Source organism: Betta splendens, chromosome 21 (assembly GCF_900634795.4).
Source record: "Betta splendens chromosome 21, fBetSpl5.4, whole genome shotgun sequence".
Taxonomy (NCBI): domain Eukaryota; kingdom Metazoa; phylum Chordata; class Actinopteri; order Anabantiformes; family Osphronemidae; genus Betta; species Betta splendens.
The window spans coordinates 200,652-228,579 of NC_040899.1; the positions used below are offsets into that span (position 1 = coordinate 200,652).

At 44.0% G+C, this 27,928-nt stretch overlaps 1 protein-coding gene and 1 pseudogene across 4 annotated transcripts; one reads left to right on the forward strand and one right to left on the reverse strand.

Annotated features, from left to right (window-relative positions):
- On the forward strand, positions 1-27,928 carry LOC114847568 (zinc finger E-box-binding homeobox 2-like). 4 transcript variants are annotated; one of them, XM_029137453.3, is made up of 10 exons: positions 2-210; positions 955-1,087; positions 18,378-18,620; positions 19,565-19,633; positions 19,784-19,966; positions 20,153-20,361; positions 21,430-21,538; positions 21,914-23,832; positions 24,641-24,821; positions 26,981-27,928. In XM_029137453.3, exons 1-10 carry the CDS (start codon positions 190-192, stop codon positions 27,583-27,585), a joined length of 3,672 nt encoding a protein of 1,223 aa, XP_028993286.1. In that variant the 5' UTR covers positions 2-189; the 3' UTR covers positions 27,586-27,928. The 4 variants fall into 4 exon arrangements, with proteins under 4 accessions (XP_055360962.1, XP_028993286.1, XP_028993287.1 ...); XM_029137454.3 differs by having other exon boundaries at positions 24,641-24,743; XM_055504988.1 differs by lacking the exon at positions 2-210 and adding an exon at positions 12,061-12,103 and having other exon boundaries at positions 676-1,087.
- LOC114847855 (U6 spliceosomal RNA) lies at positions 25,695-25,789 on the reverse strand (annotated as a pseudogene).

The window sequence follows — 27,928 nt, forward strand, 5'->3', positions numbered from 1 at the left end:
TGTTGCAGAGTTGTTGCGGGGAAAGGCGGCACACAAACCGCTCTGACACCTACTTTACAACACCCCCACCCCCGCCTTCCCGACACCCGAACTTACCGGGACTCCGTCCACATATTTGATACGTATTTCAGGGAGGGGGCACGCTACAACCTTTCTCCCACGAGCCACCTGATAGTCAGCGAAGGAATCATGGACTCTCTCCGGTCCCCGGTACGTATACGCTGTCTTTTTGAGCTCTTTGAGTTTTCTTTGAGCTGCCAATGAACGCACGGAGTTCACCTGCGCCGCTCTACCTGCAACCAGGTGAGCGGAGAGGATGGATGCGCGCTCCCGCCCGCTCACCGCTGCTCTAGGTGTGGATAGAGAGGAAACAGAAAGGCAAAAAGAGGTCCGTCTCCGCCGCTCCCCTCTCACACATTATCGGTGTGCGGGATGCGGGGACAGAAGGTAGTGAGCCAGGAAAACACAAACCCAGGCCGAGCTTATGTAAGCGCACACGGCGCAACAGCCCACGTCCTCCCGCTTTATTGATCAGTGATCGATACTGTGCGCCTCACTGATCACGTGAGGCCTCTCAGGTGCTCTCACGCGCACAGAGACGCAGTTTCCAGGCATGAGGAGCCCAAAACAAGTTGCTGACAAAAGTTGGTTGTTCGATGTGAACGTGTTTAATTATGTAGCTTTGCGTGTGCGCGTGTGCGTGCATGTGCATGCGTCCGCCCTCCTCCTCCTCTGCCAGACCATCACAGAAGCTCCTCTACAGACACCAGGCGGACTGGGACGCGACGCAGCGGGTTGATCGGTGCACGCTCTCCAACAAAACAAACACACCAGAAACACAAAGAAAGTCCGGAGTTTGAATAAAGTGGACTTAAAGTGTCAAGAGTTTCCCTGAAGTGAAGGCAGGTCCAGGACTCGGGTTTGGGATTTATTGTGTCTGTGCTGCTTGTCAAGGTGCAGACAAGAGGAACGGAGCCGGATCGAGGAGCCCATGAGGACTGGACCGACTTATCAATGAAGCAGGACATCATGGCGGAGGGTCCCCGCTGCAAGAGGCGAAAACAGGCCAATCCCCGGAGGAAGAACGGTAAGATAGCGCACAAACACGCACAATTTCCTTCAGAAACTCCCGCAAACTCTAGGCTGTGCGCTGCGCCGTCCCCGCCCGCCAGCCCGGGCCCGAGGTCCCCGCCGGTCCCCGGGACCCAACGAAAAGTTTTTTTAACGGGGCTTTGTGGACATTTCAGCGTAAGAGTGACTGTGTGAGGTCGGGGGATGATGGACCCGCCGGGACCCATCACTCTTAGCAGGTCCGACTCCGAGAGCAGGAGAACCGTTATTTCCGAGTCCGTTCCGCGTAAAGACCTGTGGATGGCAGCGACTCCCCCTGAAAAAAAACGAGTAAAGTCCAGGAGCTCGTTTCCCAGTCGTGTCTTTATTTGTCACATTTCTATATTTATGACGCATTGTTCGTGCATCTATTGTACAATTTATTGTTTAGACTGAAGGAAATTAAGGCGTCTAAAATAATTTTTATTAAATTATGTTTTTGTCTTTGACAAACAAAATTAAAAATACCATATTTTTTAATGTTTGTCATATTTTTTTTTAAATTACTTTTTTTTGGTAAAAACGTGAACACCAACGTGCTTTCTAGTGTGAATTCATATTTGTATTATTTTGTGTAATCAGTCCTACAGTTTTTCCATTTGTCTGAGTGGCTACTGCTTTAATGAAACCAGCTGTTTCAGGTCCTAACTTTAATAATCATTATTTGAATAGTGACTGGGCCATTTATATGAATGTCAGAATTTAGGGATGATTGACAGCTTCTGAACAAGACTCTGAATTAAGTAAACAATACATTAAAAATACAATTAAAGCAGGATGATATTTGCCCTAAAAGGTCTGTTTTTAGATTAAAATAGAATCCTTCTAGATAAAGTTTGTTGATGTCGTCTAGAATGATCCCAGGGGTTTGGGTGAGGAGGGTGGAACCACCTCTGGATGTTTGCCTGTTTCATCCAGCTGTATTTGCTGAAGCTTTTTAGTTGTTTCGCTTTAACGTGGCCTCGCGTCCGTCTGAGCGGATGGATCTGGTTCAGATAAGGGACTTCTTTGTTTGAGTCAGTGACATAGAAGTAGCTTGTTGTGCACAATTAAAACACATCTGATCTAAGGTTATAAAAAATCTAATTCTAATTTTCATAGAACGTGGGCCTTAGGTTGGGTCCTGTTTCATGTTTTCTATGATCCATGTTTGCATCTTGTTTAAAATAAAGACATTTTAATTTAAAAGCTACAGAGACCAGGATCAGGACCTGCGTACATTCAGGTCAGAGATGTTGTAGCAGCCGGTGCTGATACTGTGTAGTGGACTCAGAGTCAAGACGCTGCAGCAATCTTGGTTCCTTTTTACTCTGGTTCTGGGGACTGCATGTCCGTGTGTCTAAGCACAGACGTTAGACTTAAGCTTTTATGCAGGGTTCAAGGGACGCAGAATGATGTGGTTTCTAAACAACAGCACATACAGTATTGGACATAATTATTATGACAATATTTCATATATATTACCAAAGAATATTTGCTTAGGTAATTCAGGAAGTCAGACCACTGCTGGGCCCAGTCCATTACCATGTAAGAAATATTTCAGTGTTTGTCCATGGTAGAGACGGGCAGCTGTTTCCTGGCTCCAACTCAAAATTACACTGTAGCTTCAGCCAGACCAATCTGGACCACGTGGTGTCAGAACTCCTTTTAACACATACAATATAGAAAAGATGACAAGTTCTGCCGCATCTTCCTGATCAGATACGTACAAATTTGCAGTTTCCACTTCCTCTGTTCTCGATAGGACCCGTGCTTTGACTTGTTGTGATTGAGTCAAGACACTGCGCTCTGATCACGACCAAGCTCTACCTGCAGATTTTTAGACATCATCGTTTTTTTTTTTTTTTTTTTTGTCTGGTACAATGTTTCTGGTTCTTTTCTTTTGCTGAAGATTTTAAAAATCATTTTCACATTTGTCTATACAACCAGAAATAAGTTTCAGAGTGTGTGTGTGTGTGTGTGTGTGTGTGTGTGTGTGTGTGTGTGTGTGTGTGTGTGTGTGTGTGTGTGTGTGTGTGTGTGTGTGTGTTCAAGCATGTGAGAGAGAGCTGCAGAAACACCAACTTCAGTCTGGACAGTGAAATATTTTTCCCTGAAAGATAGGATCCAGACCTGTGTGTGGTACCAACCCTGTCGCTTTCTTTCACACTGACCCGAATGTCTTTCATATTTGCCCCCATCCCCCTTCAAGTAAACATCTTTCTGAGGGCAGAACAAAGAAAAAGAGCTCTTCTCTGCTCATCCTTAATCACGATTCAAAGCCTCTCAGCGCCGCCGGGCTCCTCGGCTCGGCACTGTCCCAGATGAAAAGAACCAGAAAAAGGAAAAGTGAGGGAGGAGGTGGAGGGGGTAGAGGATGATGTGAGGTGGGTGAAGGTGTGTGTATATATTGCCACCCCGCCGTGGCTGAGGTCAGTCATACGGCGATAACCCACTAACAGCTGTTACACGTCACCCCGTTCACTCAAATTCTGAGAAAAGCGGAATGTTGTGTTTTTCTTCAGGTTTAATCCTGAAGCATTTTTCAAAATCGTAACTACTTTTTACTTTTATAAATTCTGATTTATTTTATTTCATGGAAGATAGGATTTTGTTTCTGATTATGCTTCAGATCCACCCAGGTCCCCTCAGTGTTGTTCCAAGTTCCGGGGACTCCTGGTCGTCCCTGGTGGCCTGGGGCCCCTCACTGCCGCTTTGTGTCAGGTTAGGAATCAAGTTTAAAATGCAGCATGTGATATGAATCCCTAATTGTTACCCACCCCCCACCCCCTCTTGGAGCAGTTTTATTGTGAAGAAAAGCAGATTATCTTTATTCACCTTCTATTCCCCCCTCCAGGATTTAGGCAGATTTACCAAACACCTCTGGTAGGACAAGAGGAGGAGCTCAGGCCCTGCTCAGGGAAGAAGGGGCCCTTTGTTCAGGGAGGGGCAGCAGGCAAAGACACATTATATAAACAACAGGAAGTCTGGTCAAAGCACCCCCCCGCCAAATTACCACATAGATACTAGCGTGCATCACAGTCACATGGCATTACTGAGGTATTAAATCCTTTTTATTTGGTTGAGTTTTAAGTTCAGTCCTTTTCTGACACATCATGTGTTTATTGAGCGCAGACACTTTCCACCTCAGATCTTACGAGGACTAAATGTACAGCTTGATTTTCAGTAACTGTACTCCTTTTATTTTAATTTGATATTGTTTTTTTGATTTTTGTTTGTCAGACGTTACGTTCTATTCACGTCCTGAACCTGAAGTCGCAGAATGTTTTTCCTTCACTGTCTTGGTGTCAGCATGTTTGGTTTTTTTAGTTTAGGTCCGTCAGACTTTTTTTTACAACTTTCAGGTTCTGCCCCCAGTGGCCCCTACACCTCTTTAAGCACCCCCCCCCTTTTATTCCTCCTCTGGTAACATTTGTCACCGAAGGAGGGCTCCCTCCTCAAAGCCTCCTCCCTTGTCTCCTACGTCTCCCATCATGCATCTGTGCAGTCGGTGTAAAACTCGGCTAAAAAATGGTGGTTGGGACGTTTCAAGGTGACTGACACCCCTCCACCCTCACATATTCTTCATGGGTAAGCTCAGAGCCACTCTGACATATTGTCGCCAACAGCCCGAACCAAGCAGATTCACCAAGGTCAGAGAAACGTACAGATGTTTGTGAAACGATTAAAAAAAATGCACCAGAAACATCTCACTTGACAGGTTTTAAATAAGTTTTTCAAAATGTAATTATAATTAAATACTTATATATTAATAAATGTTTGTACATTGGCTATTATCTACGTTTTTTCCCCATAATTAACCTGGTTGAGGTTCACTGTGATGACGTTCTCATGCTCCCCTGCACACGCACACACACACACACACACACACACACACACACACACACACACACACACACACACACACACACACACACACACACTGGTTTGATTGGCTGAGCTCCTGTGGCAAGGTCACGTGCATGGAACAATCAATAACAGATGGCTGTGCTAAGGTATCATGGCATCTGTGATTCCAAACCAGTAGCGCAGTGTTTCTCAAATAGAAACACTTTGCACGGAGTGTTTCTATTTGGTAGGTAGTTTTTAGCGCTCAACAAGACACAGCACAGAGGACATATGAAGTGCAGACAACAAACCACGAAAAAGTATTGTATAAGTAACTGGAATAAAAAGAAAGGCAGAGACAGAGGGAGATAATGAGACAAACGTATGTCTCTCGAAAGTTGAAAGCTAGAAATATGACAAAGCTTATGTAGCACCTGGCTTCACTGTGACTACAGTGAGAGACTGGGATGTTTATGGTGTCTAAAAGTGTTGGCAGCGGACAGCATGAAGCAAAATTAGACATTACACCACAATCACGCTGATAAGTCGAGTTTTTATTTTCAACAATCGTCCCGCTTTGTGAGTATTACTTCAATAAACTGCTGAGGTTAGTGCGTTACACTGTTGATGCTTAGGTTGTAGGTTCGAATCTATCTCTAAGATGAAATAAATTATTTTTTATCAAATTCTGACATGGGGGGCGCGAAATGTTTCCTTTTTCCTGCCGGGGTGGCGTAACAGAAAGTAGCGTGAAGCTAAAAAACTTAACCCCCTGTGGATGCCCCCTACCCAAAATGCACACACATCTCTGCTCGAAAATAGCGGTCGTCCGAGTTTGACCGAACATAAACAGTTGTAACTCCTGCTTCTACTCTTTGACATGATTGCTGTGTTCCCCCAGCTGTCACTCAACTTCACTCGGCTGCAGGTGTCACACAGGTGTAATTAGGAACTAGAGGCTCACTGACTAAGCAGTAAAACTATGTAACAGTCTGTAAGCAGCAGGTGGTAAACAGTAAAACCCCCAAAGTCTCAGAATCAGGAAAAAAATACACGTAACAATAACATGAAAAATTGTGTTATTTGATAACTTTTCACTTTCAAAACAATGAAAAATCAACAGAAGAGAACAAACATTTTGAAGGTAAAAGCTGAAATCGAATTCAGCCTTTGATTTTTCATCAGCGCAAACCCCAGAACTCTGTGTTTCCTGACAGTAGAGAAGTGATTTAGTTTTAAACTTCCCTGCGTGTCTAAGTTCGAGCTTCATCACTTTCACCTCGTGTTCATGACCAGTCCTCTGTCCACTCCAGCTCCTCGGCCTCTCAGCATACATCAGATCAGCCAATTTTTGGGATGCTGCCTCCTGGTCACACATCTACCCGTTACTGTAATGAGGCTGTGGAGCAGCATCCTGCTCAACCCATCAATGAGCTGGAGATATGAGAGCTGACACTTCTGTCAAAGCTGCTGTACACATTTTGGTGTGAAGAAAACTCCATAGAGCTAAAGCATGACTACAAAACCACAGACAGTTTAACATAACAAATGTGTAAAACATGGATGTGGTTCATGCTGTTTAATGTGTCAAAGCTTCTTCTGTCATGTGACCTTTAAAAATAAACAGCTAAAGAAACCCAAAAAGATAAAAACACAAAAAAGCATCATAGCAACTAAACTCATCTAAAAAGCAGCAGCACCAACGTTCAAGGGAAAGAAACATGCAGTTTATTATTCAAAAGTGAACAATTTTATAAAGATTATAAAATGTGTACAAAATGTCTAAAAACTGATCCAGTGTATTGGGAACAGAGAGAAATCTGCTCTGTCTAACACTTTCCATATGAATCCATCCTATAATACTGTTCACTGACAGTCCTATGCTGTTCCCACGGTGACATTGCACAACAGTTGAGAGATCTCGTGCATCATCAACCTTGTTTGCTGTGGGATTACCAGGCGTGAGTTTTGGGGGTAGGGGCCGTGTAAAGGTAGCCATGGGGAGGACCCCCTGTAGGCCAGGAATGCCAGTCAGGTCATGGGAGAAGAGCGGGAGGCGGGGGACACTCTGGGATGGGGCAGGTGCTTTTGTGAGCCCTGTCGGCCATCAAAGAAGACGCAGCACTGAAAAGGTTAGCGGGGAATAGTGCCCCCACCCCAAAAACCACCACCCAGACCAAAATATTCTCCCTGCCATTAGAGGGTTTCACATGGAGGTTTGAAACAAGGTGCAGAAACCCAGAACTGAAAGGAGATGTCAGCAGCCTGGACTCAAAACACTCCAACAAGGAGGCAATGAGTCTACAGCCAGCTACAAACCAAGGTGTTTCCATTCAGATCCAGCTTGAGGTCCGAGGATCCTGGGTTTGGTGAGCTGATGAGCTGTTGGTCAGTCATTTTGCTTTTCAGTGAAATCGCACGGGGAGCTTCACTCCTACGAATCGTTGGTCCATATGATGCAGCTTTGAGTTTGTGCTGGAGTTCTTGCTTATGGCCATCCAGACTAACCCCTGGGTGGACGGTCCCTGGGACCCTGCAGGGGGGGTGCCCAGGTTGCATCATGAGAGCTGAGGTGTCCCCTTTTGTGCAGCTTGTCAAACGTGGTTAACATGCAGCTATTTATCTTTCTCAACCCCTTGGGTGCACAATGGTCTGGGTGAGCATGGCCGACGGCAGGGTGGTGGTGCCCCATCCCTTCTGTCTTTCTCTCTCTTTCTGTCCCCCCATTTTGTTGTTTCTGACCCTGCCTCCTCCTGTCCCCCACCCCCAAACCCCCAGCCTTTAACACCCGCCGCTCCTTGCTAGTTATCTGGCAGAATGTTGGTCGCTGCTTCCAGACACTTTGGTCCTTGTGAATGTGTCCAAGCTGAGCACCCAGGACTGACCCTGACAATCATCTCTCTGCTGTTCTGTGTGCCGTATCTGACAATGAATGATCGCATAAATCGCATAAACGAAGGTGGACTCTGGACTGGACTAAAATACAGTTTGCCTAAGAGTGTGAGTTTTCTGGTGCAGACAATATGATCCACCATGTGTCCAGTGCAGAAAGCTATGGAGAGCATCAAAAGATTAAAACATTCAGATTCTCCTGTTTTGTTGTACTGGACGAGGCAGCGAGTAGTTGCAATGGTTCTAATGTGACAGATAAAGCCCCCAGCTTTGATATAAGCCCCTTCAGCCTGCCAGCACCTGCCAACAGGGAGGTATGCATTCATCTCCCTGTAACAGGATTATACTGCTCTGTAATTGATTCATTTGCAGTGAGGGGAGGTGACAGAGCTTTGGAAATGAGAGTTTAGGTAACAGGCGCCCCAGAATTCAGCCGACTCCACGTGTCAATTTTATTACATCAGTCCAGATGAACTTGAAAGGCTTGCTTTGTGCACACTCATTGGCTGTTTGTGCCACGCTCAAAGGGGCCTGATTCAATAGAGGCCATTGACGTGTGTGCTTCTTTTTTCACTTGTACTCTCACTTTGAGTGCTATCAGTGTTCTGATGGGTCACTGACCCATTTTGGGGGGTGACACAAACGAAGCATGTTAAAGTCTGGATCAGTTCACACATGGATTCAGATACAGAAGTGATGATGTGACAGGAAAACAGACATAAACAGGTCAATCGATGAGTCACATTGTTAATGATTCCACTATTTTCGGCCCTTGTTCTTGTGGAAACGAATATTCATGACAGTACACAGATAAAAACCTGAAGGTCCCAGTAGAGGGTTCAGTTCTGTGTCTGTCCTGAGCTTCACTTGTTTACTGTGTGTTTAGTTCAACATCTAAAAGAAATGGCTTCATCTCAGCACTTCATGACAATATGTTTCCCCAAGTAAATGTAAGATAGTAGCTGCGCTAAACTAACCATTAAATGTTACTAGCAGCAGTGAGACTTTGTCCTGATTGTGTAAACCAGTTCACCTGAAACTAATGGCCCCACCGGCATGATCCCTTCCTTCCTCCACACTTCTAATAAGACTGGGAAATTAAAGCCCCTCAGCAAGCACACAGCCTGCCCTGGGGTGTGGCTGGTGTTTGCGGGGTCAGGGCGCATCGTCACATCATCTCAGGAGCCTCCTTTGTCCTGGACTTCTGGCACGTTATAAACCGTGAGGTCTGTGATTCGGGGTTGTGCTCAGTGAAACTGAAATAAAAACAGAAGGAAGCTTCCTGTCCCCGTTTGGACACAGCACTGTCCTCTCTGCTCCCCAGATCTGGGTTAAATGCAAATTGATCCAAGCGATACCAATAATTACCATGCGACTTATGTGTACGTGCAGCAGACCAGAAGAGAATTGAATTGGACCTGAACGTGTCTGCACCCACTGGCAGACGCATGGAGGCTTAACCTCCAACTGTCCGTCCCCATTGACTCAGGATGAACAGTCCTCACCCTTCAGACGTTTCTGTCCTTGTCTGCTTCCAGCGGGACTTGGTTATTACAGTATATCTGCTACTAATCTGCTTCTGTTATACATTATACGAGGTCATAAAAACTGTCTTTTCATTGTGTGTGTGATTAGAATATTTTATACTGTTTACATTGTCATGTTCAGACATGAGCTACTGTCTGAAACAGACGCATGTGCTAGTTATTAAATGTTAATATTATTTGTTTATGTTTTCTGATTAAGTTAAATGTAACTTTCCCGCCTTTGTTCTTCAGTTCAAGGAGCAGTATCAATAATATTTACATTGTTATTTGGTTTGTAATCAAACCGAATTTCGTTTAAAACTGCAGGTGTTTGAATTTACGAACACTATGTACCATCTAGTCCTTCTTTTTGTCCTCCTCCCTCAATGTCGACGTGTGAAAGCCAGGTGAGTACAAAAACTCAGACTTTCCTCTTTTGTGTGTCGACACTTAGCTACAGTGTCCTCGAGTTTCCTTTGCTGTAATGTGCTGACGTGCTGATTCACGGGTGTTTGTTGACCCGTCACTACCGGGCTGCTTCTTCTTCTGTTTCTCAGAAGTGACACACCTTCCCGTTACACACTTCTTTATTTCCTTCTTTGTTCTCACACTTCCTACTTTTGTCACCTCCTTTGGATTGTGTGTTTTCTTATCAGTTTGCTGACAACAGAAATCACTCCTGCTTTAGGTCCATCTGTGTCAAGCTCCGTTTCCACAGTAACAGCTGCACGATGGGATTGTTTCTGTCACCGACTCAATTTCTGTTTTGACTTTCATTTCGTTTCATGTGCACATCATCACGAGTACAGTAAGTACATAATACACAGTAGCAGTGTGGAACTGCTTCTCAATACCACGAGAAGTGTGAGCAATTCAATCTGGTATGAAAACTGTAAAAAAAATGATTAGAGTGGACAAATAAATATGTTGCATATTGAATATGTTGCATATTAATTTGTGGGTTTTCACTTTTTTATCCATGTGGACCGGTGACAGACTGAGCACACTTCCAACACACAATGACCTTTAACCTTTGTCCAGTGAGCAAATAGTCGGACCTTCGATTGTTGGTTTTAATTAATGCTTGTGTGTATAATGAATTCTACAAACAAGTTTCCTAAAACAGGAAACAAAAAGCAAAAAAAGGGTCATTGTCAGAGTGAAAGCTTTGTGAGTTGAGGCTTTACAACCTTGTTGCTATTCTGGTTTTTAACATTTTGGTTGTCAACTTTAATTTGAAAAGAGCAGACAGAGGAACCATGGACATTTCAGCTCCCGGCACAGATTTGACTCCACTCTGGACCATCTCTCTCCTTTTCTTTTCCACCTTCTCTCCACCTCCTGTCCTCCTCCTCTTTATCTCCCCCTCCTCCTCTCTTCCACCTCTCTTCCACCTGAATATGCTTCTACTTTGAAGAGCAGTGAGAGTGTGACTGGAGAGGATTAAAAATGGTCCCTTTAAAAAGCAACCCCAAGGATTTTACCTCTCCACCTTTTGGGTTTTGGGGTTTACTCTGTCATGGTAGATGTGTTGGGTGGATTCATTCATAGCTGAAATCTTAAAGACGAGATGTGTTTTGTTTCTGGTTGTGCACACAACCAGGACACCAATACCACTACCAATCCTGTTGGGTTTAACCTGTAGGTGAACTATTAGAAAACAGCAGATCCTGAACTCGTCCAAAGCAGGTTCATGTGTAGTGTTTGTTGCATTCGGTATTGAATCCTGAGCTGTTATTGTTACCTTCGTAGGAATGAACAGCGACAGGGACCATGTTCTGGTCTCAAATACAGAACTGAACCGACCCAATGGATCAAATAGAAACTTCTCCCAAAAGTGTTAGTAAAAAGTCAGTGAAAAAAAACAATGGGCAAAGGTTCTTCCCATTAACTGGGTTCAGACCCAGACACAAGTGTTTTAATAGCAGCACTGAAGTTCAGAGGTTGTGTAATCATGTTTTCAGGAAGTTAAGTTTGCTCAACATGTGACAAATGATTCAGCCTAAAAACCAGAGACTTTCATGTCACTAAACCTTGATCCAGTTTGGTTCTGTGTCAGTGCACAAACTATGGAACCAGAACCAGCTGCAAGAAGATTTCACATGTGGGTCAGTGTTGGAAACTCTCAATCAAAAAAAAAAAGCTTAATTAGTCAACACCAACATAATTATTTATTTACACTATTGAGCTTAGGCTGTTGAAACTAGTTTACTCATACAAAAGTATAACAAAAAACAATATATTTATTATTGTTACATTAACAATGTGAACCAGGCAAGGGCCACTCTGGGACATGTCCTCTCTCATCATGGTTTCTAACCACTATGATCCATGTATTTGCACCACAGATGACAACACTCTGGATCGACACGTTTTAGCATCATTTAATGTGACACGTGTAAGATTTAAGTTAAGTTAAGTTAAGTTAAGTTTAAGTTGAGCAGTGACTCAGGTGTCTCTGGCCTCCTGGAGTCTGTGCCCAGGGTCTACTTCTTCCTCAGCATCAGAAACATCAGTACTCTCATGTCTTTATTTCAACAAGTGTAGAAACTGTGGTTCCTCTTCACCTCATAGTGCTGCTTCACAGGTTTTTACAGTTTTTCCTGTCAGTTAAAAAAGGTGTCGACTTCTCGTGAACCAAATCTGTAACTCTGTAAGGAGAAACTGATGACAGTGACACTTTTCTGCTTCTTCTTGTGTCCAGATGCAGGTTGTGGTGGACAGAGGTCTTGTGAGTCAATGGTAAAGTGAGTCCATCAGCAGTTTCACTACTGCAAACTGTTCCAGGAACAGATCAACAGAAGGTCTGACGGCCAGACGCCTGAGTGAAGCAATACCTGCTGTGGCGTCTGGTCACAGCCGGAGGAATTTATTCTGAAACCAATGAATGTTTTTTTTTTTCATTCATTTGAAATGTTTATAGTTTGAATTAATGGGTTTTATTGTACTGGTAATATTAATCATCATGTATATGTATTATGTGTGTAATGTCTTATTATCTTAAATATGTCCATCAGCATCATGTAAGGCTACAAACCACTGTGGTTCTGTTAGCGCCAACTGATGAGCAGCGTTGGTCAGGGCCTGGTCTGAGACACAGCTTGATCCTGTATGACATTTAGCAGAGTGAGGTATATACCTGCTGCTGTCAGGCTGATGTACTGTATATTGAGGCACCTGCAGTCATTAATTATTTTCAGAGAATAGTTTTGAGAGAGATTTAAAAACTTTTCTTTTTCTCTTCCCCTCTTTTTGTAAAGACTCCTGTTCCACTTGGGGGGATGAATAATTCACACTTTGTTGGTATTTGCTTGAGGCTGTTGGGCTGTAAACTGCTGTGTGAACTACTGACTCTCTTATTCACACTGAAAGGCGGATTTTCTCCTAAGGCAGCCCACATTCTAATAAAGGAGGGTGTAGCCCAGATGCCACCTCACTCTGTGGCAGCAGCTGATGATTACCAGTTACAAAGAAATATGGAGTTTGATGGGCTTCAAAATGCATGTCAAACAAGATTCAGAGTTCAAAAGAGAATTCACATTTTCCCCTCTTCAATTTCTGCTGCTTCATTTCCTTCTGCTCTTTACACAGCAGTAGCTCACAGAAAGTATTTCAGCACGAGTCCCCACCGTGATGACACAAATCCTCAAGCGTGTGAATACTCACGCAGGACAGTTTATTATGACATTAAAAAGGTGAAGAGTGAGTTGTCATGATGAGCAGGGTGTTGTCATGGTGAGCAGGGTGTGAACAGCTTTGTGCTCTGCTGACTGACTTTTAAAACATACACAACTGCCTTACACATCTGAATTTCTTTCTTTGGCTTTGTTGCTATCAGTGTGTCAGGTCTTATCATGGAGCAACAGCAGCTTTCCTCTAATCAGACAACACACTGAGGCCGAGGTAAGACGGGCAGGGCTCTAACTGTCATGTTCTGCCGCTGATAGGGTTAACGTTACACCTTCGCCCCACCTTTGTCTTGTGAACGGATGTGTTTCTGTTTTTGGTAATTTCACAGGAAGGCTTTAGCGGTGAACAGCCGTGAATTTACCAATTAACAGTTTGGAAGAGATGAGAGTTTAATGGGTCCAGAGATGGCGAGGCTCTGTTGTTAACTGACCTGCAGATCTCAAGGTGTTAAAATGTGATTAAGATCCTGTTGACTTGACTGCATGACTCGGCCAGTTTAAAGAGGAAGTGCCACTGTCACACCTTTTTCTGAAAACAGATTGTAAAGACACATTATGCTTAAACTAACCCTGGTCCCTCTTTACCTCGATTCCTTCTGTCTATTTTTAAACATTCTTTCCCTAGTTTCTGCCTCTTCTGACTTTTCAAATAGATGTAGAACAGGTTCTGGTTTCCTCAGATGCCTGATGGGCAGTTCTGGTCCATTTGGAGGTGGGATAGGCTGGTGTTGAATTTGAATGCCTTGTGGCTGTTGTTGTTGTTTGTGAGCGGCCTACAGGATAAATCTATCTCTCTCTCAGAAACATTTTTCAGTCAGAGTAAGATTCCTGAACCTTTCTGTGGTTGTGTTTTTTTTAGCCAGAGACATCTCTGTTGGCTGTCTTCCCCCTTGTGAGGGGTGAATTATACAGTGAAACTCCTTTTTTGTTTTCTAAATGGGCGACCACATGGGAGAAAAGGCTGGGATGTGGTAACTGTAATTACACAGTAGCCTGCCAACAGGTCAGCCATGGAAAGTCTCGCTCAGCCCAGCCTCAGCCTCAGCCTCCTCACCCGTCACGGCTGTCTTTTAGGGATTTTTCTCTCCATTCTTAGATGCTATGTCTACAGTACATACCAGAGAAATGATCAGGTTTCTGCTGCCAGGACTCAGACTCAACGTCTGTTTTACTCAGTCATTTGCAGTCATGCCTGTTACAGGTTCTGATTCAGTCTGATTCTTTCAAATTTCAACTCCTCCTCTAAGGTTAGATCATGATAAGAAACCCTGGATATTGGAAAGTCTGTTTTTATGAGTCTTATCTGTCTTTTGTAAACTGGTTGGGGCTGAGAGGATGGAGGGTGGGGGCTGACTTGAGGAGTCAGAGGGGCCTCAGAGGAAAACAGTAGAAACCATAGAGACTTAAATATTTACTGTTGGGAAAAGTCTTGCTAAGTTACATGGAGCATGGGTAATTTTGTGTGACCAGGACGAAGTAAAGAAGCAAACAAGGTGGTTAGGAAACAACATACAGATAGGTTAGAGGACCGATGGTAGGTAATGAAGAAGGATAGAGCAAGTGACCTACAGCTAGAGGCTGGAAAAGGCTATTAACTTCAGTGTGTCTGGGATCATATGCCCTTACTGTAGGTTGTCACCGTGGCCACATGTGATCTGCTGCTATATATAAGAGGTCAAAGGTCAACCAGTCCTAAGGTGTCTCACCTGATTCCTGTGTGTAAGCAGGTCCACATCTGTCCATTCTTTCTGGTTGTGGTTGGATGTTTTTAGTTCTCTCATGTTTAGTTCAATGTTTCTGCTGACGAGTGGACAAACATGCACGCATGCACACTCACACCCCCACACACACACATGTCTAATCAACACGTGTCGGACTGAGCCTAAAGCTAAAAACCATCAGTAAATCAGGTCAATATAAAAAGCTGCTCATTGAACTGGGCTGAATTTAGTTTAGTTCATTAAAACGGAGACGTCAGACACATGCACCAACTCTGAGTGGTAATGTGTTGGAGCACAGTGAGGACCGATGTCATGTTTGCTCAGCAAGCAGTTGGCTCCCAGCTCTGGGTGGGTATGAGGGGGGCAGTGGGGGTCTCTGAGCATTTTCCCAGAACATTAACATGTGCGCAGGCCAAGCACAGATGGTAGCTTCATGTTAGAGTGGGTGGAGGGTTGGCAGTGTGGGGCTGGCAGAGGCTTGGCTCTTTCTCTTTTCTCCTGGAACTTCCAGCCTGTTGCACAAGACCCCTGCAGATAAATGGAACTTTAATTCAATTAGGGGCTAGACAGTGCTGACACCCCCTCCCAAACATAAAACAGCCATGTTCTATAACAGATAACCAAAGGTACAGTAAGCCGTTTCTGTTGTGTGTTCCCCAGACTGAACATGAACACGGGGTAAAACAGGAACCTTGCTCAGCACAAATATTTCTTAAAGATGAGACATTATCTTAGCTTAGCACTAAGGCTGCTATTAAGGTGAAACATTAGCCTAGCTTAGCACAAATATTGCTAATAGGATAACATTAGCACCTCTCCTGGGAATCGATAATCTGAGACAGACTGAGGACATCATTTAGATGATGTGAACAAATATAATAAATTCATATACATAAATACATAAATATAATAATCCATATAAATGAGGCGTCCTGCTTTCTGGATAGGTGGGATTTGTGCCCTTTGGTCAATTTTGTTTTTCACTGCCTTATACTGTAACTGGCAGCACTCGCCTGCCTGTGTGACTTCCAGTTTGTAACCACTAGGCAGCAACCTTGTTTTTCACTTCAGTGCTCCTGTCTTACCTACTCGCCCCATCCTTCAGTTGCTCACTCAGGTGATCTGCTCTCAGGCGAGACAGGCGGAGAGAGAGAGAGAGGGAGGGAAAAGAGAGTGAGCTGGTTTCATCTTATTACCTTCCAGCGAGTGGCAGGATGTGGACGCAGCACCTGGACCGTTGCAGGTTGAGCTTCTGTGGAAACCCAGATCGGAGGACTTTATATGCACAAGGAGTCACAGAATGGACCACTGAAGGATTATCACGAGTAGCTGCAGTTCAGGTACGAACCTTGTTTGGGATCAGAGGCTTCTGGAAACCTGCATCAGTAGCTGGTGGTCCGATTGGCGCTGTGATTGGTTGCTGTATCAAAGCCTCAAAAACCTGGAGTTGGTTGGATGTTTTATATGATGGTCTGATGTGTCAATCAAATTTTGTCAACCCAGATTTTTTTTTTCATTCTGTATTTTGAGAGTTTCTGTGTCCAGATCCATCTGGTTCTGCAGCCTGACCTTCAGAACTTCACAGCTACTGTACAGCTTACAGCTGTAATCTGAGTCTTTCTTTCTGTTTTGACTGCTGTACTCAGGTTGGATCACACAAGATAGTGTTCTGATCCATGATACATACCCTCTCACAACTAACTGCCTGCCCAGACCTCCCATCCCATCCCATCCCATCCCATCCCACAACACACACACACAGACACACAGACACACAGACACACAGACACACACACACAGCTGGAGGCATTTGTTTGCATTAAAAGCTAGAGAATGATTTTTGAGCAGAACCGAGGAAGATTAATGTGCCTTTATGAAGCGCCCGCTAAAGGGGGAATCGGCTTGCGATGTGTCGTCGCTCCTTTGTCTTTGACCGTGTGAATAGACACAAAGGACGAGCGGCTGCATACAATGGAGCTCCGTGCCAACAGCAGGATGGTGAGGCGCTGAATCTGAAACAGTAAAGTTTTCTACAGCATGAGCTGGAGGTGAGCGTATGTCATGAGACAAAATGGTGGACAGGCATGTTTCCAGAGATGCACCCGGCTGCTTTGCCCCCAGTGACATCTGCCACTCTGCCACAGTCATGTGACCTGGCAGGCAAACAGGCAAACAGCACAGTGAATGGCTTTTGTTTGGGAGGCTACTTCCACCCCCCAATACTACGACTGGCCAATCAGAGTCAAGAGACGTGGCCAGATGTCCCAGCATGCACCAAAGTTGCTGCTCCTCCATCTAGGTCTTAGCTTCTTTAGTGTTTTAGATGTTTTTATCAAAGCCATGATGGACATCTAATGGGAATACTGTTTGTAATGTAGTGTAGTAAGCACAAACTGTACTCAAGCACAACATACATTAATTTAACATACAGTTGAGACTGCTTTTAATTCTTGATGGTCAGTGGTAGCTGCTTTACTTCTATGCTGTTTCTACTAGCTTATTAAGGTTTATAAAGCAAACGTGAAGGAGCATAGCATGCTTGTGTGCATGCGGGCGTGTGCATGTATTGCGGGGCTGCCAGGGGTTCAGTCGTGGAGTGGGATTATATTGTATTCCAGCATATACCTTAGACCACACATTGAGCATTCACGTCTCACTTCTCAGGTCGTTCTTTTCTCTTTCAAACGCAGAGGGCATTACCCTGTCTGAACTCCCCCTAAATCCTGCTGGTCACACCTCTTATTAAAGCCGGTTTTGTCCCACGCCCTCCACCCCCACCCCTGCTCTTGGTATTCAGCCCAGGTCAGCAGATTTCGGCCTGGCCCACCGTGGCTCCCTTTTTAATTTGCACCTGTTGTGCAGTTGTCCGGGAGGCAAGTGCCACAGCTCACAGGCAGACAAAGATCATATTATGAACAGATATGCACAGACTAATCTCTGAGTACCCAAAGGGGAAGCACAAAAAACTTGGGAAGTTTTATTTTACTCTCCTCCCCCTGGGAACCTGCACAGCGCTCGGATGTAAAGGTTTACAGTGCTGAGTCTGGCACTAGATAAAATCCCCAAAGAAAAAGTTTCTGAGCAGATGCGTGAGAGCTTTATTAGGCAGAAAGTCTAGTGAAAATGGTCCTTCCTTAGCCGACGCAGGCCCTGCTTGCTGGTTCCCATGATTTCGGGGCCTAATTTCCCTCTCCCCCGCCTTCTGAAGCCAGGTTTACCATAGGCCCAGTTGTGATCTGTCGTCTGTTATTAGGTATATCGTGCTAAGCTTTAATTCTTGTGTCAACTTGTGCTTCTCTCATTTTAAGCAATCAACAAAGATTTCTGCTAAAACCAAAATTTGACTATTATTGCTGCTGGTTCTTCATGGATTAAACAGAGCAACTTTTTAGTTTATGTCACACAAATTTTCAAAGTTTCAGTTTATTTGTAATTTTGTGATTCACGCTGGTTAGTTGAAGATCAGGTCCATCCTTTGTCCCTTATCTGAACCAGGTTTGGGTTTCCAGACTTAAGTCTCCTGAGACTCAATTCAGGAATGTGCCTTCCTCCTCCTGCTCCAGATGTTCTTGTTGAAACTTAACATGGTTGCTGTTGTGTTTGTGTTGTAGTGCTGAGCTATGAGAATGTGGCGGAGACGGGTTCTGAGACAGACGAGGATGACAGGTTGCCGATCTCTGAGGATTACGACCTCGCTAACGGACGAGGAGGTGGGGAAGAGGAAGAAGCAAGTAGTCCAGCGACTGTGCCCATTTTGGAGGCGTCACCCCGAGTCACCCACGCCCTGTTGTCATACCAGGACCAGGAGAGCTCTGAGGGCTGGAGAGGCAGAGAGGGACATTTCAACGGCAATGGTGGGAGCCCACAGCACACAACACATCTGACCCTAATACAGATCAGCATTAACTCATCCACAGTGAGATGTTTAACATGAAATAAACCATCTTCACCTAAAATCAGTAGTAACATACTTACTCCTAAACCCTGAGCTGATGAAAGCGGGGCCTAAAGAGTATAGTCCCAGTATGACAGACCCACTTTGCTCTTGGTCACTGGTTCAGAGTGATTCTGTTTAAGATCAAGGGACAGATGGCACCAACGATGTTCTTGAGAAAAAGCAACACCTCCGGGCTCTCATGAGAATCTCATGAGAAGAGCTGCTACTACTGTGCAATCCAGTCCCAGAGTTGCACAGAATATCCTCAGCTCCTCATTCTAAGGGTAGAAGAAAGAAACAAAGGAGTAATAAAAAACCAGTAGAGAGCAGATGAGTAAAGAAAGAACAGAATGAGGTTCTATCTTGCTCTGCTCATCTTGCTGTCTTCACATGTCATGTTTGTTTTACAGCTTAACTGTACAGCTGATATTGACAATGTTGGCTTTTCTTTCTTATTTAATACAACAATACAACAATTAACCAACTTTATGCTAATGTAAATACACACATTGTAAAGTGTTGCAGATCTTTTAACCCATTGTGTTTTAACATGATTTGTGTTGTTGCGTACCAGCACTCACATTTAGAGGTTCATGCAAGGGGAGCCAAGACTCTGCCTCTGTTGTTGTGGGGGAGAAGAGGGGGTGTCCCTCCTTTGATGGCTGAATGAAGCTTATGATACTTGTGACTCTTGTTGAGGAGTCACATGAAGAGGCCCAGAAGGAACAAACACAATAGACCACAGTTGCAGCTTGACTGTGATGAAAGGATCCAGCTGACCTGCCTGCAGCTCTCCTATGAAACCTCCGTCAGACAAATGAATAAATATTTCCGTGTGCATCCTGTCATTTGATTTAACAGACAACAGAAAAGAAAATTATGAACCTCTCAGTCTGGAGGCTTTGCCGCACACTGCAGGAAATGGGCCAGGTAAAAAAAGATTTCTGAATATTTAATTTCAAAAGTTCTAAAGTTAAAGGAATCCTTGTTTGTAACGCACATTTATCAAAAGAAGCCTTTTATGATCTGCTCAGTCTCTTTGAGTAAACTGAAGCTTTGACTCCTGTTTCCCGTCCTCAGTGAAACGACTGGAGCTGAATGACTACTTTCTGAAACGTAAACTGGAGGATGGCGAGGGTCAGCCAGCGACTATTGCAGAATACCTACAGCGCAGCGACACTGCCGTCATTTACCCTGAAGCTCCGGAGGAGGTGTCACGACTGAGCACGCCGGAGGCTGTTGTTCAAGAGGAGAGTGAGCACGGTGGGACAGAACATTAGCTGGTAGACCATGAAACATGCTAATACACCACACTAGTATTTATTACTGCTTGGCATCAGGAATATATACGTTTGGATTATTCTACGAGTTATCTGAGAATATTTGGCTTCAATCAGGGGACAGTGAAGTTTCTTTAATGCTGACCTTTGACCTTTTCTTGTGCTGCAGACCTGTTGCCTCCAGATGACTTTGCGCAGCTGCTAACATGTCCGTACTGCGATCGCGGCTACAAGCGTCTGACGTCTCTGAAGGAACATATCAAATATCGGCATGAGAAGAATGAGGAGAGGTTCTCCTGTCTGCTATGTGGCGACTCCTTCAGCCACCGCACACATCTGGAGCGTCACATGACCACACACAAACCGGCCAGAGACCAGGTAATCTACACTGGCTGCACATGGGAACATTGTGTCTATACTAATCTGACTCATAAACTCAAATCTAATTGAACCGGATCTCTGCTCCCCCTCAGGCTGCAGCCTGTAGCGCTGCATTGGTGGCCATCTGAGTTTTTACATCAGCTGTTGGTCTTATTGTAAATATGGCTGAGGCGGTTACAGCACCACTATAATAACAGACTGGTGTTAATTGCTTGTCATCCAAAACTATCTTCAGAGTCACCAACTAAGCAGTGAATCATTCCATTTTCCAATTACTCCGTGATTGTAATGAGATTTCCTGTGTTAAGCCCTTCAGCTTCAGGCCTCACAGTCCTCTGCCCCCCCTCCCCCAAACAAGGACCAGATGGTCATAATCCACAAATAACTTAAATGCTTGTTTATTTGCGTCGTTCCAAGTTTCACATCATCACTGTTAATCAGCACAATATATTTGTTCTGTCAATAAATCTGTCACAGCAGTAACATGTGGCAATAGATAGAATTGCATGTAGAGGTTTCATGTGGTCTCAGGAGCCCAGCAGATCATTCCAACCAAGTACTAAAGTATCTGTGATTTCACAAAGTGGATGTAGTGCACATTTCTCTTGCTGCTTATTTTAAGAGTTAAGATAAGATAGACCTTTATTTGTCCCACAATGGGGAAATTTCCATGTTGCAGCAGCAGTACATGTTATATGTATGTAAAAAAAAACAGACATTTATATTCATAATAATTTAAATCAGTGAATGACCCAACAAAAATAAAGTGAGCTGATGCAACCTACAGGCTTTTCCTCCGAGGAGTGATGTCTTCTCCCAACTGTGTTTGTTTTTATTTGCATTTCAAATGGTGGGAATGCACCTACATGTGAAACTGTGACTTTTGAACAAAGTCAGCCCACACGTTTTCTCAGAACAGCTTCAGATAAAGAGGCACTGTCACTATCATATCTGCTTTACTAAATACTATTAAATTTCCCTGTTAGCTTCCGTTCCACAGCTTTGTGATCTGCTCTGCGACTTCTACTCCTCCATCACATGAAAACCTTGTTTTTTACTCTGCAGCCGCCACTGCTCAACGAAGGAGCTGGAAACCGCAAGTTCAAATGCAGTGAGTGTGGAAAAGCCTTCAAATACAAACATCATCTGAAGGAGCATCTCCGTATCCACAGTGGTGAGTCCTCTTTACCTCATCATCACCTCAGCTCTGGTTCAGATCCATATCTTAGATTTTTATCATCTTCTCCTTCATGACTTAGGTTTTCTGAAGTTAGTCAGTGACTTTCAGACTAATACAAAAACAATTTCAACGTAAGATCGTTCCTACTGTTTACAGCATGCTGGTGACATCCTTGTTCATGCATAATGCATAATGCTGCAGCATTATGGTTTTACATGAATGCAACACTAAAGGATCAAATCTGTGTCAGATCTATTTTCTTAGTGTTACGTTCATTTCACTCCAAAAGCAGAGAGTTGTCTGACGTTCTAAGCCTAAGTAATTGTAAATATGAATTGTAATTGTATATCCACTTTTGTGATATTGCAGGTGAGAAGCCATACGAATGTTCCAACTGCAAGAAGCGGTTCTCCCACTCTGGCTCTTATAGCTCCCACATCAGCAGCAAGAAATGCATCGGCCTAATCGCTGTCAATGGACGAGTACGAAATGGAAACAATGGGAGACCAAGTTCTTCCCCCAACTCCACAACCTCATTGCCTGGGAACCCCGGTCTTGCCCAGCTGCGCCACAAACTAGAAAATGGTAGGCTGCTTGGCCCTCCAGACCAGCAACTTGACATCAAAGCAGAGCCCATGGACTTTAACGAGTACAGGCTGCTCATGGCCTCTCAGTCTGGGTTTGGGGGTTCAGGGGTTTACCTAAATGGTTGTGATGGAAGCCCTCTGGATCTTCACAGCTCCTCCCAGAGTTCCCTTCAACACCTGGCAGAATTTGGGCTGGACCTTCCCTTGCTGGGCTATGCTGGGCCTCTTGGGAACAGCATAAATGAGGTGCAGAAAGTGCTTCAGATTGTGGACAACACAGTGTGCAGGCAGAAATTGGATGGGAATCCAGAGAAGATCTCCAAGCTCAGGGCCTACATGAAGGAGCTGGGTGCTCAAATGGATGAGCAAAAACTGGTCCAGGCTGGATTTCAAGTGATGGGTCACAGCAGTCCCACAAAAAGCAAAATGGATTACACACTAGAGAAAGCCAGTCAAACCAAGAGTCTGATTGATGACTCCGCAAGGCAAGTGGACATCAAGAAGGAGAAACCAAACATTTCAGTCAATCTCTGTAATGAAGAAAAATCACACGACAGTCAGAACCAGTTCTTGCCATACGCTTGCCAATACTGCAAGGAGACTTTCCCCGGGCCCATTCCGCTACACCAGCATGAACGCTACTTGTGCAAAATGAATGAAGCGATCAGAGCGGTCCTACAGCCATCTGACAGTGGTCCTGCTGGTCGCAGGAGGAGAGTAATACCATCTGACCTGCCGAGTACTGAATGTGCCACCAGCCCTGTCAATCCCTTTAAGGATCAAGTATCAGTGCTCAAGGCTTACTTTGCCATGAACACTCAGCCCAACTCAGAAGAACTTCTTAAGATGTCCATAGCTGTTGGCCTTCCTCAAGAGTTTGTCAATGAGTGGTTTGCGCAGTGGAAGAGTCAAAACCATCACACAAGCAGTCTGATGATAAAAACAGCAACTGATTGTGGAGGACTTGATTTTAACCACAGTTTGAGTCGATCACCAACATTATTTCCTGCCACCGATTTAAATGGGGGCTTCACTAACAGTGACACAAGCCATAGAGTCACAAAGGTCAACTTGTTCACAGACAACAAACAGACAAGAAGGGACAAGCCACTAGACCAATTGGACAATTTGAGGAGCAACACTCCATCTCCCCTCAACCTTTCCTCTAATTCCTCTAAAAACTCCCAGAGTAGCTCTTACACTCCAAACAGTCTAGCTTCTGAGGATGCCCATGGGGATATACCACTAGATCTGTCATTGCCCAAACACATGGCGCAGAAGCTTGTCTCTATAGAAAAACGACACAGAGCCAATGGCTTTGTCATCGAGTGCAATGGTGATGTACAAGGACGAGAACAGGGGATGGTGCCGTTAGATCTGGTCGATATCAAGAAGGAGGTCCTAGGCTCTGATTGTGGAGGGAGTGCTGTCTGCCAACTGGAGAAAAGCACCAGTCCTATTTTTGGGATCAATCCCTTCACTGGTGGTCCTCTCTACACCTCCCTTCCATCTCATGGAGCCTTTCCTCCACCCACTTTCATGTCTCCTGCTCCAGCCACTATTCCTGGACTCAGGCCCTATCCAGGCCTTGACCCCATGAGCTTCTTGCCCCACATGACCTACACTTACACCACTGGGGAGGCCACATTTGCAACTGAAATGCAACTCAGGAGAAAGTACCAAAGAAAATCAGGTTTTCAGGTAAAACTAGTAACTAAATGTAGACTCAAAATTTTAATGGTATATTGATCCAAAGCAGAACTGCAGCCTCTCATCAAGTAATGACTTTTTATATTCTACATTAGTTTAAGAGGGTGAGTAGCTGAAATGTACGAGTTCAGAGTTTTTCTATTTAAATAACTGACATTTGAGCTTTCGTATATCTTGACTGTATACTTGAAACAATACACTACTAGTGAATTAGTGTCTTGGTGGATTGTCCTCTATTTGTTAGAGAGTCGACAAAACAATCTTAGCACAAGGTTTTTGTTATGTTGTTTATATTTGATAGATAACTGCAAGGAAATAATAAAAGGGTCTAAACATGGGTAATAAGGTGCAAGAACAGTCAACCTGTTGCATTCAAATAGATCAAATAGATGGTCATAGTTTATAGTACCTTCCTACAAAATTTGATGATTATTCTTGATTATTCTCTTCTTAGAATAACATTAAAATCAGGACATTCCCTGAGAGAACGTATTTTATCAACTTTGTTCTTATTAAGGGTCATCATAACTTTGTACCAAGACGATCCTCCTGCTGTAGTTCACCTGTTCACCTCGTGTTCATCTGTGTCCCTATACCTTATTCCAAGCCTCCCTCTTCCATATGTTCCCCAGTTTTTAAGTGTCCCCTCGATGAAAGGGATTTACCCAGAGATTTAAGCTCTGTCCAGACTTGGGATCATGGAGGCAGTAGGGGCTCAAACTAGAAGGTGTCTATGAGCATGAAATTGACAGGTGTGGGATTATGAGACATACTCAAATGGTCTGTGTTTGTTTATCAGGGGGAGCTGCTGGACGGGACAGCGGACTATCTGTCAGGCCTGGACGACCTGACAGACAGCGACTCACTTCTCTCCAGGAAGAAGATTAAGAAGACTGAAAGTGGTATGTACGCGTGTGACTTGTGCGACAAAACATTCCAGAAGACCAGTTCCCTCCTAAGACACAAATATGAGCACACAGGTATATATAACATTTGGACAGTTCTTTTTCCCCCTGCCCCCGATGCCTCTGTGTCCTCTCCTTCATAACTTATGTCTTTAGATTTTAATTCTCTCTTTTTTGATTTTATCTAGCCACATAGCCCCCTTTCTTTTCTCTTCTGTTATCTTTCTGTTGTTTTCTGTAGACCATAACCTTTAACATGTTCTTTCTTTTCAGCAGGGGGTAGGCATCACGTAAGGATAGGATCACGTAAAAACTCATAAAACACCAGAAATATAAGCTTTCACCCCATGATGTGATGTGTAGAGATACATGTAGATGGAGCAAGGAGGTGGAAGATGTGTTTTCATGAGTGTATGCTTCAACTCTATGGGAAGATCAAAGCAAAAATATTAACTAAGGCTATATTTATAATAATAATATTAATAATATTATGGTATCGTAACACATTTAGTGAATATAAATACATTTCATACAGTAACAAACAGAAGCTGGAGGAAAGCATTTTATGTACTTAAATGGATGCAATGTAGACAGCATCTGCACCCACAGACGCCAATATCAGCTTCACCAGGACGAAAGGGAAACTCTCATTTAGAGTCAAGGGGTGTTTGCTTTAGTGATAAAAGATCATCTGCCTGGCTGCTAATTCTCATACATCTTACATAGTACATAGAGTTTATGTTACCAGAGCTGATTCTGGCTTGTGGACAATCCAAATCAACACTGCATCAGATTTCAAAGTAAAGTCTGTTTATCAGTGAATGAGAGACATTAAGATTGGGTCAGGTTAGCAGTGATACCATTACACCACTTGAACACCATTTTCTGTGCACAACATGTGAGTCATTCTACAGCACGTGATGTAGCTCAGTAGGGAGAATGTCAGCCTGGAAAACAGAACGTCTCCTGCTTAACCCTTTCGCAGGGGCCATGCTAATCTCCTCTGTAATGATTCCAATTTATTATATGTGCTGCCTGAGCAAGCCCTGCTCCATCCCTGCCTCTGGCACCAAATGTGTCCTTGAGCAAGACACTTCACATTAGCTTCCCAGGCACTGCCCACTGCTTCCCCTGGGAAAGGTTAAAAGCAGAGATGAATTACCTGATTGTGGGACGAATAAGGGAATTAATAATTATTAATTATGGGCTGTTTTCCTCATTTCCAAATTGGCCTCCTGCCTCTTCACATCCAACAGAAAACCACACTTTCTGATGCAACAACAATCTACACACTTTTATTTTTAAAACTGAAAACCTTTAGTGCTTTGAGCTTGGAGCTAGAAATTAGAAAAAAACTTTAAAAATGTTTTAAAGTGTAAAATCTCTGGCTGGTCTGTAGCTAAACCATTCAGACCAAATCAACCCAGAAGAGCTTTAAACTTTAAATCAGTGTAACGTCTCTTACCTGAGTGGCACTGGTTTTAAATCTGTGGCTCATTCCTCCTCGTTGTCTTTCACTCAGTTGCATCATCATTTCATTCATGCTTCCCCCCACCCTCTCTGCCACTTAGAGCAGGAATCTGCCGTCTCAGTTATTTTTGCAGCGAGTGTAGCAGCTGTGGTGGATGCTACAGACACTACAGGTCTAATTATGGCTACAAACTGCCTGCGTGTGTGTTAGGAGATGTGCATTTCTCTTAGCTGTGTTTTTGGTGCAGGGATTTGGAATCTGTCCAGCCATTGGCTGGCAGCCATTGAAGCATCCTGTTCAAATGAAAGATGCATGTTGCTGTTACTTTATTAGCATCACTGACCAGAAGGACACGTATCTCACAGACACACAATTAACACAAGTCATAACCACTAAATATCCAGGTTAATATAACTCTGTGGTTTATGTGATGTTACTGAAAATTCACCCTTGTTTTCTGATCAAATCAAATTTATGTTTTGATTGAATTAGTGTGTAAATACACTTCTACAAACATCCAACTAGGCACATCATTAAAGAAAAAGCTAAAGGTAAACTTTGTAAGGTTTGTATTGTCAAAGCAGTACTGTTCTTTACTGAGGAAAACAAATTAAACATCTCTTTGTTAAGTTCGTCTCTTCTTACGGCTCTCTCAGAACCTTGCTTCCCTCCCTGATTTTGTCTAAAAAGTTGTCTGTACCTGAACCCTGTTGTGACCTCAACATTGTGTTGACCCTCTGTCCTTTGTGTTGTGTCTCTACAGGGAAACGTCCTCACCAGTGTCAGATCTGTAAGAAGGCCTTCAAACACAAACACCATCTCATCGAACACTCGCGTCTCCACTCTGGGGAGAAACCCTACCAGTGCGACAAGTGTGGCAAACGTTTCTCACACTCTGGGTCATATTCGCAGCACATGAACCACCGCTATTCCTATTGCAAGAGGGAGGCAGAGGAACGTGAAGCAGCCGAAAGGGAAGCCAGGGATCAGGGAGGGGGAGTGGGACCCATGGCTGATCTAGAGCCCACTGAACTAATAATGGAAAGGGTCTACCTTCAGGGCCTGGGCCCACTTGGTTACTCCGATCCTGAGGACCAGCAGGAGGTGGAAGATGTGATTGTGAGGGATGGCAATGAGGAAGAACTCAAGGGCAAGAAAATGGACAAGAAGACATACAAGGAAGTGACAGACACACAAATAGCAGGTTTCAGGGAAGGAGCAGAGGAAGATGATAAGGAAGAAGAAGGTGACAGCAGGAACCAGCGAGATTCAATAAGGGACAAGAGGGATGAAAAGGATACAATGCAGCCAATGGACGAGAGTTTACAAGAAGGGAAGATAGCTGGCAAGTCAGACCATGAGGATTGAAGATTTTAAAATTACAAAAGAAGAAGAGAAAAAGCTTTGTAATGTTTGTCCTGTTGGCTGGATCCAGTTTCTTCTGTTTCTCTTGAAGGAGTGTACAGAGTTGGGTATGGGGGAAAAAGGAAGTAAAGGAAAAAAAGATCAATTGCTCTTTACAGGAAACTTAGAGATCTGTGTCTACCCCACAGCTGCTTCCTGTATCAGGATGGAAACGACTGGTTCTCGTTTCAGGCTTTATTCCCATAGTGACAGCAGATGCTGCAACATCATGGCCTTAGATTTATTAAGTTTTGACATTTGGGTGTTTACTGAAGTTTAACATCAAAACCACCAACAACATCACCAA

Coding starts and splice junctions, on each gene's coding strand:
- LOC114847568 (XM_029137453.3), top strand. CDS start 190: ATGGACTCTCTCCGGTCCCCG. Junction 211..954: donor TGGACTCTCTCCGGTCCCCG/GTACGTATACGC, acceptor CTGCTTGTCAAG/GTGCAGACAAGAGGAACGGA. Junction 20,362..21,429: donor ACAAACCGGCCAGAGACCAG/GTAATCTACACT, acceptor TTTACTCTGCAG/CCGCCACTGCTCAACGAAGG.